Here is an 18636-nt window from a genome sequence, read left to right on the forward strand (position 1 = left end):
AACGGTTGATTGATTAATATATAAAAAGTAATCCCCAGGTATGTCCAATTTTGACCTAAGTTTAGATTAAGTTTTGACTTAAGTAGGTAAGACCACAGGGACAATATATGAGCAAATAGAAGAACTATGTGATTTTACACACTATATCAGTATCAAACCCCTTAAACTTTGGACATGAAATGCGTCAACAAATTACTGGTTAAAAAAAACATGCGGACAAAATAATTAAATCTAATTAAACGTTTGGAATGATCTCTGCAAGTCTTCAAATTATGTCGGACTTTGCTGCCCGCCGTATATTCTCCAAACGGCCGCCAAATTGAAAATCTTCCGGCAATGTACGACAAGTACGACGGCCTTGTTGAGTACATGTTCGAATCCGAGTGATTAATCTTAGTCATACTGCTTTTATATCACTCGGGTCAAGTAACAGCTGACGACAGATAATGGATCATGAAAGACATAGCATACAAAATCATCTTCTCAAATAACCATGGTGTTTTATAAACATCTAAATATTCTGTAACGTACCACTTTGGGGAATACGATTGATAGGATTTTATTATTAATCACCAGATTGTTACTACGATGGTTTCCATGGAAGCAATTCCGACATAAGGTAAAAAAGCTGCATTGTTACTGAAGATCTAACAATTACAGATTTTGAAACTTGAAGAAGATAAATCGAAATACATCGATTTATAAATTTGAGTCATTTATATTGCCACCTTGCTACTGAAGAGCATGGTTATAATTTAACTAAACAAGTACTTTCTGGAAAGAGCCTGATACAGTTTGAAAAAATAATATCGATTAAACCTACAAAGGGAAAAGAAACTTTCCAAGAAAAACGTTAAAATTAGGCACAAATTGCATCATACAAATGCTATTAGGGAAACCGGGCCTATACAAGGCCTCTGTCATTATGAAAACATCACTGAACTTGAACAGGCCGATAAAACCGTTTACGCATGCAATTATGCTTTATTACGAATCCACAATAAAGTATAACATGCTCCTCAACATTTTACAAATAGATGATGAAAATAATGTTTATGACCGACTAAATCATATAGCGGGAACCTAGTATATCATGCACGTCCGAATATAAGTTATTTATTTTGTTCAATAATAAAATGCTGCAGACTAAAAGTAGATCAATCAATCTAATTATTTATGGTTTTATGTTCTGTTCTTTACTACATCAAGGAATGAGATTTTGAAGGTAACATTTTGGACTTTGGTTTTTAACATATTAAATATAAGCATTAACTTTAAAAATATATTTGCAAATGGTACATATTATTTTTTATAACCAAAACAATAATTGTGATTTAATTTAGATTTAACTTATGTTTATATGAATGTATGCACATGAAAAGCGAAATGCATCGAAACATATAATTGGTAGCATTTTACAAAACACAATATATTTTTCATAGAACCACGTGATTCCCCGCAGTGAGAACGTGGCAATACCAACTATTATATTGAACCGAATCATATATTAAATTAAAGACGCTGCTAGTCCTATTAAAACATACGCAATACCGAAAATGATAATATTGAATTAAAGGGATCTTTGCACGTTTTGGTAAATTGACAAAATTTAAAAAAGTTGTTTCAGATTCGCAAATTTTCGTTTGAGTTATGATATTTGTGAGGAAATAGTAATACTGAACATTAACTATGGCCTTATATAGCTATTATATGCTAGGGCTGCAACGATTCCAAAAAAAAATGTTCGGATCCGAATCCGAATCCAAATATGGTTTCTTACAGTTTTTGGAATTTGGATTCCTCAGATAAAAGAAAATGAGAATTGTATGTCTAAATTAAAGAAATCAATGTTTTAGAAGTATACTTTGACTACAAAGCATTAAACATTTATTTACAAAAATCATAACAAAGTTCTCGTTTAAAATTGTAGCAATGTCAAAACAAAATAAAACCTTAAGGTTTATTCACTTCATAGTTTGCTTGTTAACATACACTTTTCACTGTTCATACAGTTTGGTGTTTGTTTTCACAAAAATTAACATATCAACATTTTCCGGGTCCAGGCAAGCCCTATGAGCACTGACGAGGTCTCCTGCTGTGGAGAAGATTCTCTCACTGGGCACTGATGTTCCTTGCATCACAAGATAGCATTTAAACTTAGTATATGACGTAATGCCTTCAAAACATTACATGATGCAGGAACACAATTTGACAGGTCGCGAATTATGCAAAATTTACCTGAATAACCTTCTAGCCACACTGGATCCACTACCGTTGTTTTTAATACAACTCAGAAAGACAATAAGGATTGAAAACTTACTTATTGCCATTAGGAATTGCATTTGTAATGTGTAAATCCTCCATGATTTCGAATAAGTTTTGATTTCGGGGCTCATTACGGAATGTCCAATGACAGTCTTATACAATAAAAGCCGAAGGATCTCGAATGATCTGCTATTTGACTGTCACTCGTCAATAAATATCGACTATTAAACTTTTAAGCTCAGTTGAATTATCCGAAGGGATATTAAATAATTATAAACACAATCGCCAAATGGACTTAATACAAAAAATCAACTTGATGTCCTGCTACGGGAAACTATCTTGTAAAAAATATATGTGAAAAACATATTATATTAATCATCAACCTAAATGTATGTACAAAAAATAGTACTTTATGCAATGTATCTTATCCATAATGTGTATATGTTATATAGAATAGCAAGTTTATATGATTATTTAATCAAATATCATTATAATATTTTACATAGATATGGATTGAAATAATTAAAGTCATTAAATAAGTTTACCCTATTTAATTAATGATAATAAGTTTAAGTCGATTATAATTACATATGGTGATGATTGTTTCATTGTATAATATCAATTTATTAAATATATAAAGCACATATTTAACATAAGTTTAAGACAAAATATGTAAGTGTTTAACGTCATTTCATTTTTGGCGTAATTTTTACATTATTTTGGCGCCATTTTAAATAACGCCATTTATGACGTCATCATGTACAACGTCATTTGACGTTTAAAAACATTTTTCTTTGTTATTTAAATTGTGCAGTCAAAAGATGTAAAAATGTAGTTAAAATATAATTTCGAATGTTTTGATAAAGGCATTATGCCGAAACGTCAATTAAAGGAGTATAATCAGAGAGTATTAAACTTTTGATTTATATTTTAAACAGAACCAGTCTGTATAAAAAACAATACTTGTGAAAACAGCGCTAGGTTACATACAACTATGAAAATACATATCCGGAACCGAAATTTCATGGGGTGGATCCGTACAACTCAACTCAACTCAAAATTTATTTATTGACGGTATGAGTATAACATGTATATAGCATAAGCTATGTATAGCTTTTGACCGACCTATAAACAAACTGTAGCAAATTTCAACACATCATAAATACATGGCATACATAAGAAATAATATGATTATAGGTACTACCTAATTTACGGGCAAAAGTTTTTAAAGTTTTTTTTTATAACCATGTATTTTTAATAAATACATGGACATGATTGTGCTCAAAATATTATAATTGTTGCAATTATTAAGTAATGCATCCAAAAAACTCAATCTTAAAACGAGTTACATGTTTCAAGCTGAAAGATCTAGCATCTGATTTATTTTTTGTTTTCTAGCCACAGGAATTTATAGCTGGTTCGGTGGCTGTGGTATAGTGGATGGGGTGTCTGCTAACTGGCTTAGTCACTGGGAGGTTTCTGTATTGAACCCTTAAGTGGGAGCATTCTCTAGATAACCCTAAAGACATACTATGGCGTACCATTTGGGTTGAGTCAAGAAGACCTACAAGTTAAAAAGAGAAATGTACGGCGAAGTACAATAATTGTACGTTGACATAAATATAAAATACACTTCAAAGTATATATTTGTACGTCAAAGTACAATTTGTACTTCGACATACATGTTTGTACTTCTACGTACACATTTTCTGAACAGCCAATCAAAACACTAGTCTCTTGAGCCGCTTTTCCTTCAGATTTATTCATAATAAATGTTTAAAATCTCTTTTTTAATTGAGGACAAAATGAGGTTAATTCCGCCACGCCAGGTCAATAAATACGCACAGTATCTATGAGTTAGCGGTCGATAGTCGCATAATTTGGTATAAATTATAATAATAATAATGTTTAATAAATACGCACAATATCTATGAGTAAGCGGTCGATAGTCGCATAATTCAGTATAAATAATAATAATAATGTTCTATGTCAAATATCTCTAAAAGCAACAGACGTAAGGTGTCTTCTGATTGGCTAACACTCAAGGGTCGGTGAAAATTGTACGTCGAAGTACATTTCTCGTTCTACCTAGTACTTCTTGTAGACTTTCGATGTCATGGTACGTCATAGAGACACTAAGTACTGGTCCTACCCAGGAAACAGTTTGTTTCATCAAATGTCTCGATTCAACTTGACAGCTTGCTTAAGCAGTTGCATTTAGCATACAGTACACTGATTTAACATAATCAAAATCATGTGATGTGTCAAATCAATTTTGATTGACAAATTTGACAGGATTTTTTTAATCCAATAAGTTTTAGACTGTCAAATAACACACACTACGTATTGAAAGCCATACCTGGAGCTTTCTTCTGTATATCACTGACTTCATCAGAAGAATGATTTCTACTGTTGGGAAACGTTAACACCACTAATTGTCTTCTTATTTATTATCAATGTATAGTTATGTGTGACAGCATAACAACATACTTGTTTCGCAATTAAAATACTTAATAAATACAGGTATCTTGCAGGTTTCTAATTTTCTTTCGCAAACTATTGTTGAATAGTTTAAATTTTGTCGCCACTAAAAACTAGCCATTTTGTAGCAATTCTAAAATCACAGTCTAAACTGCATACACTTAGCTCTATAATAGAGCTAAATGTATGCAGTTTAGACTATAGACTATAGTTACAATTTGAATGCAAATATTAGAATGCATCATGTTATATTATCCATATTTTTTTATTTAAACATTCAAATTACACATAACACAGTACATATATAAAAAGGTATGTGGTATTGTGTGGAGATACAAAACACTTCACATCATTTATTTGCACATAAAATAATAGTTACAAAATAAGTACAAGGGACAAAATTGTCACAAAACCAGGTTTTCATTGTGAAAAAAAATCTGATAAAGGGAGAAAACTCAAACTGAACTTTTGAAATGAACAAACAAAATTAACCCCCTTTGTAAGTTTGTTTTTAAAAAAATCTATTTTTAGTCGTGGCGACCTTTACATTGGAGATATTGACGTGATTCTTTCGTGCGACACACCGTCCCATGATGGTGAACACATGTGCCAAATGATTTTAAAATCTCACAATGAATGACATAGTTATGGCCAGGACAAGCTCATTTATGGCCATTTTTGACCTTTGAACTCAAAGTGTGACCTTGACCTTGGAGATATCGACGTAATTATTTCGCGCGACACACCATCCAATGATGGTGAACAAATGTGCCAAATGATTTTAAAATCTGACAATGAACGACATAGTTATGGCCCGGACAAGCTTGTTCCGCCCGCCCGCCAGCCCGCCAGCCAGCCAGCCAGCCAGCCAGCCAGCCAGCCAGCCAGCCAGCCCGCCCGCATTCGCCAATCTAATAACCAGTTTTTTCCTTCGGAAAACCTGGTTAAAAACTAAAACACTGTTATCAACCTACATTTCAAGAATATTAACGTATATAAAATTACAAAGTGGTGGTATTGTATTACCTTTTACAAAATTAACATTGCTGGTTTTGTACTAGCCATAAAACATTTATCATGGATTGACAAGTAACAACCAATTTATTAATTACACAATAGAATGGAAATCATATTAATTGCATTATGCATTTACTAAACAAGGTATTTGCTACTGTTTAGAATTACACTATCTTACTAAAAATGATCACAGGTACTTAGTGCTTTTACATACTTGTGGTAAGTTTTGTATAACTAGTTTGACAACTATCGGCAGACACTTGTCGATATACAGACAAAATTTGCATGGCAACTTTCATATTTTTTCAGCATAATTGCCTTCAAATTGTTAATTTAACAACCCTTTGACATTGTTTGCACATCTGATCTTATTATACCATAGATGGTTTTTGTTTATAGATAGACATATATAGACTTTTCAAAGTTCCATAAAAGTTCACACATGTTCCATCCAAGTAAACAAACAGAACCAATAAAGATCACCACAGATAATAACTCTGTGTATAGCTTGGAAACTTTGATAGTTCAGGAATCCCTCCTTTGTTGATATCTGTAAAAACTGTCAGTTTTGCTGGATAGAATGGCTTGTATGATGCCCAGCTCTTGCCTTCTCAGAACAGATTCTAAAAAAGGAAAACCAACAAATATCTTAACATTTGATCAATAACGCAGACAATTTATAAGTGTCTTGTTTTTTGTTGATTTCGAATCACTTACATTTCATGGCGCTCTTCCATAGATAAAAATTTGTAAAAAATAAATGTCTGTATAAGAATACTTATTTCATCTTGTTTCAACTTTAAACACGTTTACTGCATCTGTACAAATCAACTGCATGCCCATATTTAGAAATTTGAATGAATTATGGAACTTTTATATACCCCAGGGGTAAAAATAAAATGGACAAAAGCCGAGCGTGGGGGTGGAATTGAAAAAATCGGTATATTTTTTTTTAAAACGCATGGAAAGCCTACCTACAAATTTGCATGTAGTTCAGTGAAATGATGCTGATTAAGAAAATAATTAATTAGATTATAATTGAATATGTGCCAATTAGGGGTGCGCTACCTTAAATATTACTTGATTCAAAATTGTATTTTATTACAACAGTCACAATTATATACATCTTTGCAATTAAATAGATATGAAAGTAATATAAAAACATGGCAATTACGGATGGTGTTCAAATATTGATTGACTACGACTGGTCATAACTTGAATTTGGTTCGCCAATATTCAAAGAACGTGTTTTGTATGCTATGAAATAATATCAATATTAAACATGTTTTTTTTTCGAAACATGCATTTAAAACTCATGTCTTGTTATTAGTTCACGTGTCTTGATTTCATTTTTAGCGACGTTTGCAACGAAATTTATAAACCACGTTGCCATTTAAACATGTTTTACAAGTGCACTGATATATTGTAACATACTGCTTATGACAGTAGTGATGTTATGGGTTTGGTCTGTATATACCACCAAGTTAATATAGAGTACACCCAGTTTATTAAGTTTGATATGACATTTTAATATGTTCTTAGTTGAACTTGGAAACAAATCTGAAATATTAAAATAACACATATTAAGTGCATGTAGTTAATGAAATTAACATAACAAGCAACTACCGAGATGGTTGAAAGACCATGTTCAACCACGGTCACCTAGGCGATAGTAGAAAACGTCATGGAACATGATTGGCAAGTGCAATTGTTAAATCCACAACGGTCTGATAAATATAAGCAACCATATTTATAATTTGGTAAGCAATGATGTGACTGTGTTAATTTCAGAAAGGTCCAACGTGCGTTCCTTATATTTCTGTGTTGCAAATATTAATTAAGACGTTTTCAACCGCAGTTAATAAAAGCGTTTAGATAAATGGAATATTAATGCTTTGATTTGCTTCAGAGTTTCAAGCTGCCGACAAGATTCATCATCACACAAGCTCCTCTAGAACACACATTTGTGGACTTCTGTAGACTGATATGTGAAAGGGAAATTGAGCTTATTGTTTCCTTTGATGATTCAATGTCTGAGGTGAACAAAATATGTATGGTCTTGTATGATGCGAGTAAACTCGATTTATGACGGGTGGAACTGATTGATATTATTTCTTTATGCCCATTGGAAGATATTGAGTAACAGAAGCAACTTTATAAGACTTTTACAAAACTGCAATCAATTAAAGTATATGTGTGTATTTTGGTTATATAATGAAACTGCAGAAAGAATAGCAGAAAACCAATTCTTGTTTTCCATCAAACACACGATCCTAGCTGGGAACGGTCAATTTAAAGCAATACCGTTTTAAACATGTAAATAAAACATGCCGAATGTCATGCGTATTGAGAATATCTAATTTATTTGCAGGAAGAAAAATATTTTCCAGGCGAAAACGAAACCAAGTCGATTTCTGGTATAAGATTGACTGGTGTATTTTGTGAACCGACAGACGGATCAGACTTTTATACAAGATCGTTTGACCTTAATCTTAATCAAAAGGTAATGTCCGTCTCATTTTCAAACAACAATTGGTAATTTATATACTACAATAAAACGTGTTTATGTATATTTAATTGCGTATTGCTAACTATGGGTGTACGTGTTAAAGGCCGGAATTGTTTTAGATTTTGGGGCGTTTATCGTACCGTTTTATGACCGCTGTTTTGCTTGCAATAATGCTACGCAATGTTGTCTTTACAGGCACACAGATTTTCCCAGATAGTGTACACAGGTTGGTCGCAAACAATGGCACTCCCCCAGAGTCCTCGATCATTTATGGATTTGTTGCGCCACGTTCGAAATGTAACAAGAAGTGAAGCACCTATCCTAGTCCAATGCCTGTAAGTTAATTAATTTATCCATGTTTTACCCATTTAAATTTACCCTAACACTGCATTAAATTATGTATAATATGAATTTGTATATTGGTTTTCAATATGGAACCTTTATTCATTACTACCTTTGGAAAGTGTAAAAAATAAACAACTGACATTTTGAAAGTACAAATTATAATGTTCTTTGTCTATTTAAACGTGGTCAAAATATATCGACATGTAGCATACGAAAGCATCCGTCTTCTTTGCATGCGTTTTACACGGTTTACATAAAAAGACAATGTACTGGGATGGGGGAGTAATTTATTCCTTAGATGCAATATTATATCAGTTTGCATCAATGTAGTTAATACACACATGCAGCTGAAATTCTGAAAACTTCAAGAATTAAATTATATGTTATGTTGTTTTTTTAATTTCTAGAACTGCCCATCATAGATTGTATTTTTATTCTTAATACAATTCTCAAATTTATTATATTGAATTTTCAGCTTCAAACTAAGTATTTTCAGCAGACAGGATATAATTATAAGTAAAGCGAGAATATATCCATCAATCATTTTGAGATGTTTAAACTGACTGCTAGGATGAATATTTAAATATGTAAAATAATGAATATATGCAGTTATGAATTCTTCCCGTCAGATCAACTACTCATTAAACGCCTTTACATATCATGTATAAATAGTAATGGCACCGACAAAAGCGGTCTGTTTGTGATCATATGGACGCTTCTGGAACACGTGGACATTGATGGTGAGGTTAGCATACCACGGGTCGTCAGGCACATGAGGCTGAGGAGAAAACAGATTTTACCCACCTTCGTAAGTTTCGTATCGTATTTTAGTACACATAATACACGTACAGCAGAGAAATACTCAATTTTCCGTACTTAGATCTCTGACAGACTGACCGGACTGACCGGACGGATAACCCCATATGACAGGCCCCGCAACTGTTAGTTTGGGTATGAACTAAATCGTCTCATTACGTCGCATTCGCAACTGTGTTGTAGCTGTATTGTACTTTGGCATATTAACACGAGGCAGTGTGTGTTTCGATTGTAAAATGATTTGAAGTTTAACAATGTGTATGTTCTAGGAGCAGTTCAAGTTTTGTGCAGACTGCATTGCTCTAGATGATGCGAACACATACGCAAATTTGCAGAAAATGTGGTCATAAATATTACATACAAATACAAGCATTTGATGGATGATTCTATACTGGACACGGATTATATGTCATTTGTGAGTTCGCGAATGTTAAATATATTGCACGCCGAGCAATGAATACCATAGCTATGGAAACATACATGTATGTTTAATTGTTTAATGGTTTAGCAATTTTTGTTATTGTATTATATGTGCCTTACATCTGTTTGCTTCGTTATATGTGTTCATTTGTAACAATTCAGTGTCCACGAATTATGTATTTTTAATGTTTCAAGTTAATTTTATAACTAATTAAATATATTTACTTGTCAGTTAATTGTTTTATATAAAAAAGCTTACTTAACAAATTTAACCTCGTGTTGGTAAGATAACTTATTGAGTTACGAAATTTCGAACGGCATTAACAATATACGATAACAATCCTCTTTGCTAAATTTGTAAAACTGAAAGCGTTATACATTAAATAAGCGACATCAGAAGAAATAACTAAATACAAATTATATTCTTCGAACATTCAGTAATGATGACTTCGTCTAGTTTGGAACTGTAAGATTCTTTTAACGTGAAAACATAACGATTTAAAGTATTGAGTATTTGACACGACATTTTAATAATTTGAGATTTGGTTAGTTGTGCATCAATTTAGTTATTTAAGTATATGTATTTTTAGATAAAGTAACGCCAAAAAGTTAGAAGGTTAAAGCGTTTTCCAACGGTTCACCATAGAAATTAACATTAAAACTTAAAGGTCGCTTATCGAAAGTAACAACTTTTGTTTTACTTATATTGATTTTTAATTTGTATTAATTACACTATTTTTCCATGTAATTTAATAGTATTTGAATTATATGAAAGAACTTCAAATATGACTTGATCATCATAGGATAATACCATTTTATAACCGTGATCGTTATGGTACTTTCAATATTAGAGTTAATATTTTAAATAATAACATTAACGAACATCATAGACAGGTTGCTTGAGCAATGATCGGCTTATTTTACGCCAGAGTATATATTTATGTACTCAGATGTTTTATTCTTTAATGTTACTGCTGATTTAAATGAAGAATACAGTGCTTTACTTGCGAAAACCAATTTAGAGCTTATTTATTTGGACATAAACGTTTGCCACGGAATTGATCGATGTTTATTGTCATAGCATTAAGCATAATCTAAACACATTAAAAATAAGTTTAGACTAATGTTTAAAGCCTTGTTGATTTTACTTTTAAGTATAAATATACTGTCGACTGCGCATTTTCCTTATTTGTAAACAACTTGAATGTAAAACATAACTGGTCATTATCGGTTTGTTGTGTATTGAAATTATGTTTACGTAATTTAGTACATATTTTATGAAAGGAATCATGTTCTATTAAGTCATTAAAATGAGCATTTCATTCAATTGTATTGACCCGTATTTAAATAAGTTTATATAATGTGTTAGTGTTTTCCAAAAGGTGTTTGAATGTTTTCTAGAAATATTTCCAATAATCGCATTGTTTTTATACAAATATCATTGTATGTTGTTCTATAATGTATACATTTTCGCCTGTTTGTATTGGATGTATTCTTGTTAAAGTGCTTTATGTGCGTTTAGTAAATTTCATTTTGCTGTTGTATAAGTTTTATCAAACATTTATTTAACGTTTTGATGCTTTCTGTATTGTTAATTAGTTTTAATACTTTGCCAATTACATAAACACTATTTTCATATTGATATTGCGTGAAAGTGTCATTTTGATTTTTAAATACTTGTATATTTTCATATATTGACACATACATTTGTTTTGTTTTGTCATTATTAAATATTATATTGTATTTGCCTTGATTTGTTTCGTTTGTGCTGTGTACTTTTATTATTGTTTACCGCGAGACAACCAAAATACATTGCAACATGATCCGAGAATTTGGTCCTATCAAGTATTTAATGAAATTCCCATGAAACGTGTCGTAGTGAAGTCGGTTAAGCTAAGACCTCGTTGCGAGGTGAAAGTGTTATTACCCACCCTATATCGGATACAACACAATTTCTTGAATATAATGCTTCTGTAATAAAAGTATATCTTATGACGCAACATTGTTCTATTTTACACCCATTGTCTTCGGAAAAATGAAAACAGGATCACTTAAGACTTTTGACTTACTTGGTAAAATGTAAGCACAACCAATACATGTTCTATCTAATTAAAATACTATGCCAAAAGCGTTTACTTTTACAATCAATGCTTTTTATTTAAAATTGCTTTTATAATAAATATAAATACAATCCGTCGGCCATTTTCAACTCCATTGTCTCCAAATGTCTCATTGATAAATATATTCTAGAAAGTCAATATCATTGAATTTTTCGCACAAGTCATTTGACATTTTATGAAATCACTTTTAACTTCCCATTGTTTTTTTTTTATTTCACGACAGCAGCCGTTTTGTTCTTTCATTAGAAGCTTGGATCCGACCAGTTGGTTGATCAACATTGTTCAATGACTTCTTCACTCTTTTCTGCATTTGATAAATCTTTGATGACATGGAATAACATGTTGTCTTTAAGAGTGGGAATTTTTAATGTCTCATTTGTTCGTCGATCTGAAACGGATTTGTTTGGTCTTTTTGATGGCATTTTTAAACGTGAAGCTTTGTCATTAAACGTTTTCATTTGCTTATCCGATTGCTCAAGTTTCTGTTTTTATTCCTCGGACTGTTCAGTAAATAAGTTTCAAACATTGTCCATACTTTTACTTGTACTTCTTATTTTCTAATGCGTGTATTATTTTATTGACATATTTTGCAAGTTTTTTACAGATGGATATCGTGTTTGATGAGTTTGATGTTTTCAAAACATCCGCTGATTATTATTGAGCCTCTTTTTTAAAACGGGATTTAATTCATTCGCGTTATGTTTCGAACCTTGATTAGCATGTGCGGTCCGGACGACACTTTCCGGCTCAACTGGATTTTCGCCAAGAAGAGATACAGTCAAGTTACCATTACCGGATCAGTAGCGTAATAAAGTTGTTCTGGTGAAAAGCAATAAATGTTTTGAGACTTTTGTTATACCAGTTTGATTAAATATAACCTTTGCTTTCTGATTCAGCACATAGTCTTATTTTAAAACGCAGGCAAACTGTATTTGTGATAACCTTTTTTGCCGCATAATTTAAGCATTAACGGATCAGTTGTAGCCATAACGGATCACGTGTTCGAAACCATTCAAGAGGGCATCTAACACGCTATTTGAACTGTCGAAACATGAACTGTGTTGTTTACAATGACCAAGTTACATTGCCAGTTATAAATTATATTCAATTTTTTTGTTATTAATTGTTTTCTATATGTGATCTTGTATCTACACTTTACGGATAGTGTTTTTGTGTGAATTATCTGTTGAAAATCCTAAATAGATCGAAAAGATATGGGCATCTTATAAACCATGTAAATCGTTTGAACCATATCTAATCATCGATATTTAACATGGAACATAAATAAAACATTAAGATTACGTATTGTAAGAATCAGCCAGATTTGCATATATTTAAATATAATATATTATCAATATGCATATATTATCACGCTTGATCCGTTATTGCCCTTATTCTTCTTTTCATTGAAGGTGTTGCAAAAATCAAAAACACATATCAAAACTGAACTAGACTTTTGCAGGCTGAAAGACTACTAAATGGCCTTTAAATTAATGTGTAAACTTCTTACTTTCCAACAGAGTTTTAGCATGTTGTTGCGAAATATGTTCAACCTCGATTTGGAAACGAGGCGGAAGTCAACAAAGTCGTATATACGTGTAAGCAAAACATACCGACATGTTTGACATATAGGAGCTCCGATTACGACTCAATCAATGCGTTTTAAAGAACAGGCCTTGAAGATGCTGTGTGCAAAATATCTTAAAATGTCAACTTGTTATCGCGATACGCAGTCTTGAACATCAAAGTGATCCGCTATGGGTAATGATCCGGTAATGGTAACTTGACTGTATCTTTAAACGAAAAGTACACTAAAATGGGAAATTGTTCCCAATTATGATGTAAAGAGTTCACAGGCTTATCTTGGGCAAGCCTTTTCGCACATGTATTAATCTCTGTTTTCCCAGAACGAGGTCCATTGTGGTCGTCTTTGATCCACATGCATACTTATGCCTTACTGGTTGTATTGCGAACATTAAAAACATGAAAGATGTATTTCAATTTGTTACACATGAGTGATGAATATGACAAACCCAATTTACACAGAACATGCGTTCACATAAGCATAATTTTAAAATGTATTTGTTTTTCGTGTAAACGTCATGATTAAATTACACGCGTCCTTTCATATTTAACATATAACAAACATATTTCAATCTTAGCGCTAAGATTTGACTTGTTCGAGCACAGTTCGTATCAAACTCGGCGCCATACCACGTAATTTATGTTAATATAATTATTAATATAACTCTGCATTATTCTTCATCGTTACTTCCATTAATTTACTTCGGTGTTAATCATATCAAAACTTTCCATCTGTGTAATTAAGGTAGTACAACTGTAATCATTTCCCGCGTTTTTTGTAAGATCGGTTGACATCGGCTAATGTCGGTAAATACCGTAACTGAATTCGTGAGGTATCCGTTTTGTTCGGTTTATATTTACAAAGTATAAATCTTAAATACAAACATGTTTTATATAATTCCATATTTTATTAAATCGCTGATATGCATAGTTCAATATATTGGGACGTCAAAATAGATTTTTCTTTGAAAATTGTGTAAAAAATGAACCGGAAGTAATATATTTTCCCGACAACATAAAAAAAACAATCGTGAATTGTAACAAAACAAAAACGGTTAACAAGTAAAATAGAAGAAGCAAAAAAAGGTCGTTGTGTCATTCATATACTGGGTCTAAACAAAATATTGATTGCACACCTTTATGGACGGAATCGTGGAAAATAGGTCGGCGGTTAGTGGAATGGGACGTGATGCTGAATAGTTTAATGTATTGTTCTGCATGTGGACTTTGACCTGTTCCACTGACATAAAAATTCATAAAAGGTGAATTACAGAAAGTACTGTGAGGGTATCTGTACTTAGAGTGTAGCAACATTGACTGCCAGTTGGTAAACACTGCAGCGTATGGTAAAACCTACACAGTCAAAGACAATTGGAAAAATGGACCTGAAAAAGTGGAATACCATTCTTTGTTGTCAACACAAAACTTGGAACAGGTAAGGTAACAGATATATGATCAGAACGTTTATATAAAATACACATACGGTAATCATTTATATAGACATTTAGTTCAAAGATATAAATTACAGGCATTATTATGACTATATTATGGTCTATATTTTCTTTACTGTAAACATCGAGATACAGTAACCAGTAGTTAATGTATATTGTTTTTTTTTAGATCTTGTACTTTCTTGTATCTTTACTTTAGCTTTATTTGTTTCTGCATTTAACAATGGTGGACAACCTTTGTGGACCATCCCGTGTAAACAATATGCTGTCCACGTTAAACCTCAAAACAATATTGGACACCAACTTAAAAATTATGGAACAGCCAGCTGGTGAGGTGATAGAGCAAGTTCCGACTGAATCAGCTAAGATTGCAGCTAGTGATGATATCTTAAATGAAATGACGTAAGAATCTATTATTTGGATTATCAGCGGTAACAATACATTTTTTACATCATGACATAACATGGAAAACATCAAACTATATAAAATGTGTAAAACCAATTATCTAAGTTGACCGCAAATCCCACAAGTGTAAGTTAGGCAACATTTGGCAGGCCTTTTTATACAAATCCTGCGGGTCAGAATGTCTGACCCATTCCTTATTCAAAATACAAGTATTTTCGCCCAATTAGCTAAACATTTTCCCAATTCTAGAATAATATCCAAAATGATATGTCGAAAATAACAATAATCTTCTTAAAAACATCATGATTTTGTTCTCCTATAAACAAATTGCATAGCTGGTAGATCAGCAGTTCACACTTTTATGGCTGGAAGATAAGCAGTATGATTATTAACCTAATAAAATTCCAATATATTATGTTAAGTTGCATTATAAATGTGAAATTGCATATCAATATTTTACTAGATTGCAATGTCAACTATGTTTTCAGTTGAAGGAAGTGAACTCCCGCAGGTTAGTCATATGCATCAGTGGATGTCCAGTCTGGTAGTCAGTTCCCAACATACGTCACGCCTACTGTTCCCATAAGTCAAGATGCTTTACAAGTTACAGACATTTCAATGACTGATGGGACAATGACATAAATTGGATAAGTTGTGCAGCCAGTGTCAATATCAGTGGTTGTCGAAAGAATTATACATTGGCTTGAAAAGTTTCAAAATGTGTGCTTAGTTGTTCATAATGGTCGTCGTTTTGATTTAACAAGTTTTGTTTCGATCTTGGTAAATGTAAGTGCAATTGATTTTTTGTATAACTCTGCTTTTATCGATTCTCTATCAATATTCAGAAAATTATATCTAAAGCAGTCCTTGAAGCAAGTTGATTTAGTTTTACAATTCCTTGGTGAAACATACAATGCACACGATGATATTGCAGATGTGGCAGCAGTAAGAAAGTTGCTCCAATTTGTGAGTTTGTCTTCAAAAGATCTAATGACCCACAGCTTTTCCCCATTGGCTGTGCCCAAAAAATTGCTTTCAACAGTGCTAAAGCCCAGAACTGTCTAACATTGAGGTCACTCAAACGGCTCATTTCATGAAGTGTAATGAAAATGCCTATAGCTGAAAATATGACTAGGTCAGGGCTAAAACTTGTGTATTTGACAATGCTTAATAACAGTGGTGGAGAGGATGCAATTCGTGATGTTTTCATTTTAAAAAATGCTGAAGGCTTGCCTTGAGTCACTTATTCTAAAAAAGTATTACATGAAGTTGTTCTAAGAATATGTAAGTACTATAACGAATGGTTTGAAAGAAAATTTCTATTACATGTTTTATTTCAGTACCTTCAGTAGTTTTTCAGTAATTATGGGAGTCAGATTGTGTGCATTTCTTTATTTATTTTTAAGTAACAATGAGTTCAACTAAGGTAATAAATATGGTACTGCATAATCTCCATAATGCCCTTTGAAAGTGCAAAAAATTTCATCAAAGCACCCTTAGTACTTTTTGAGCTATCGTATTTTTTATATATATTTTTTCTATTTTTAGTAACAGTGACCTGATCGATTTCATAAGGTGAAAAATGAAGGGCTGAACTTAATCCCTACATTGCATTTTATATACATGCCAAGTTTCACCTAATTTGCTTGAGTATTTGTAACTAACTGCAGGATATTATTGTGTAGAAAGCCCTGTCGATGTCAAAGGAACTTATAAGTATATGCTTTTTTAGTTTCGTTATGAATTTTTGCATTAATATTTTTGTTTGTACATTGTTGTTAAATGAAAACAAGCTTTTTAGGTAGGTAGTCATTATAATTTAAATCTAACAATGTTATAGATCCTGGTTAACAGAAAAAAATACTTAGTATACAACTTTGTAATTATCAAAGATATAAATTACAGGCATTATTATGACTATATTATGGTCTATATTTTCTTTACTGTAAACATCGAGATACAGTAACCAGTAGTTAATGTATATTGTTTTTTTTAGATCTTGTACTTACTTGTATCTTTACTTTAGCTTTATTTGTTTCTGCATTTAACAATGGTGGACAACCTTTGTGGACCATCCCGTGTAAACAATATGCTGTCCACGTTAAACCTCAAAACAATATTGGACACCAACTTAAAAATTATGGAACAGCCAGCTGGTGAGGTGATAGAGCAAGTTCCGACTGAATCAGCTAAGATTGCAGCTAGTGATGATATCTTAAATGAAATGACGTAAGAATCTATTATTTGGATTATCAGCGGTAACAATACATTTTTTACATCATGACATTACATGGAAAACATCAAACTATATAAAATGTGTAAAACCAATTATCTAAGTTGACCGCAAATCCCACAAGTGTAAGTTAGGCAACATTTGGCAGGCCTTTTTATACAAATCCTGCGGGTCAGAATGTCTGACCCATTCCTAATTCAAAATACAAGTATTTTCGCCCAATTAGCTAAACATTTTCCCAATTCTAGAATAATATCCAAAATGATATGTCAAAAATAACAATAATCTTCTTAAAAACATCATGATTTTGTTATCCTATAAACAAATTGCATAGCTGGTAGATCAGCAGTTCACACTTTTATGGCTGGAAGATAAGCAGTATGATTATTAACCTAATAAAATTCCAATATATTATGTTAAGTTGCATTATAAATGTGAAATTGCATATCAATATTTTACTAGATTGCAATGTCAACTATGTTTTCAGTTGAAGGAAGTGAACTCCCGCAGGTTAGTCATATGAATCAGTGGATGTCCAGTCTGGTAGTCAGTTCCCGACATACGTCGTGCCTACTGTTCCAATAAGTCAAGATGCTTTACAAGTTACAGACATTTCAATGACTGATGGGACAATGACATTAATTGGATAAGTTGTGCAGCCAGTGTCAATATCAGTGGTTGTCGAAAGAATTATACATTGGCTTGAAAAGTTTCAAAATGTGTGCTTAGTTGTTCATAATGGTCGTCGTTTTGATTTAACAAGTTTTGTTTCGATCTTGGTAAATGTAAGTGCAATTGATTTTTTGTATAACTCTGCTTTTATCGATTCTCTATCAATATTCAGAAAATTATATCTAAAGCAGTCCTTGAAGCAAGTTGATTTAGTTTTACAATTCCTTGGTGAAACATACAATGCACACGATTATATTGCAGCAGTAAGAAAGTTGCTCCAATTTGTGAGTTTGTCTTCAAAAAATCTAATGACCCACA

General features: G+C 32.2%; 1 protein-coding gene across 1 annotated transcript; it reads left to right on the top strand.

Annotated features, from left to right (window-relative positions):
• The first annotated feature begins 7678 nt into the window (after positions 1-7678).
• Positions 7679-11848, top strand: LOC127867105 (receptor-type tyrosine-protein phosphatase epsilon-like). The gene is made up of 5 exons (XM_052408110.1): positions 7679-7801; positions 8135-8266; positions 8468-8607; positions 9290-9425; positions 9703-11848. Exons 1-5 carry the CDS (start codon positions 7793-7795, stop codon positions 9781-9783), a joined length of 498 nt encoding a protein of 165 aa, XP_052264070.1. The 5' UTR covers positions 7679-7792; the 3' UTR covers positions 9784-11848.
• Positions 11849-18636: the final 6788 nt, after the last annotated feature.

The sequence above is a fragment of the Dreissena polymorpha genome, chromosome 1, assembly GCF_020536995.1.
Source record: "Dreissena polymorpha isolate Duluth1 chromosome 1, UMN_Dpol_1.0, whole genome shotgun sequence".
NCBI lineage: Eukaryota > Metazoa > Mollusca > Bivalvia > Myida > Dreissenidae > Dreissena > Dreissena polymorpha.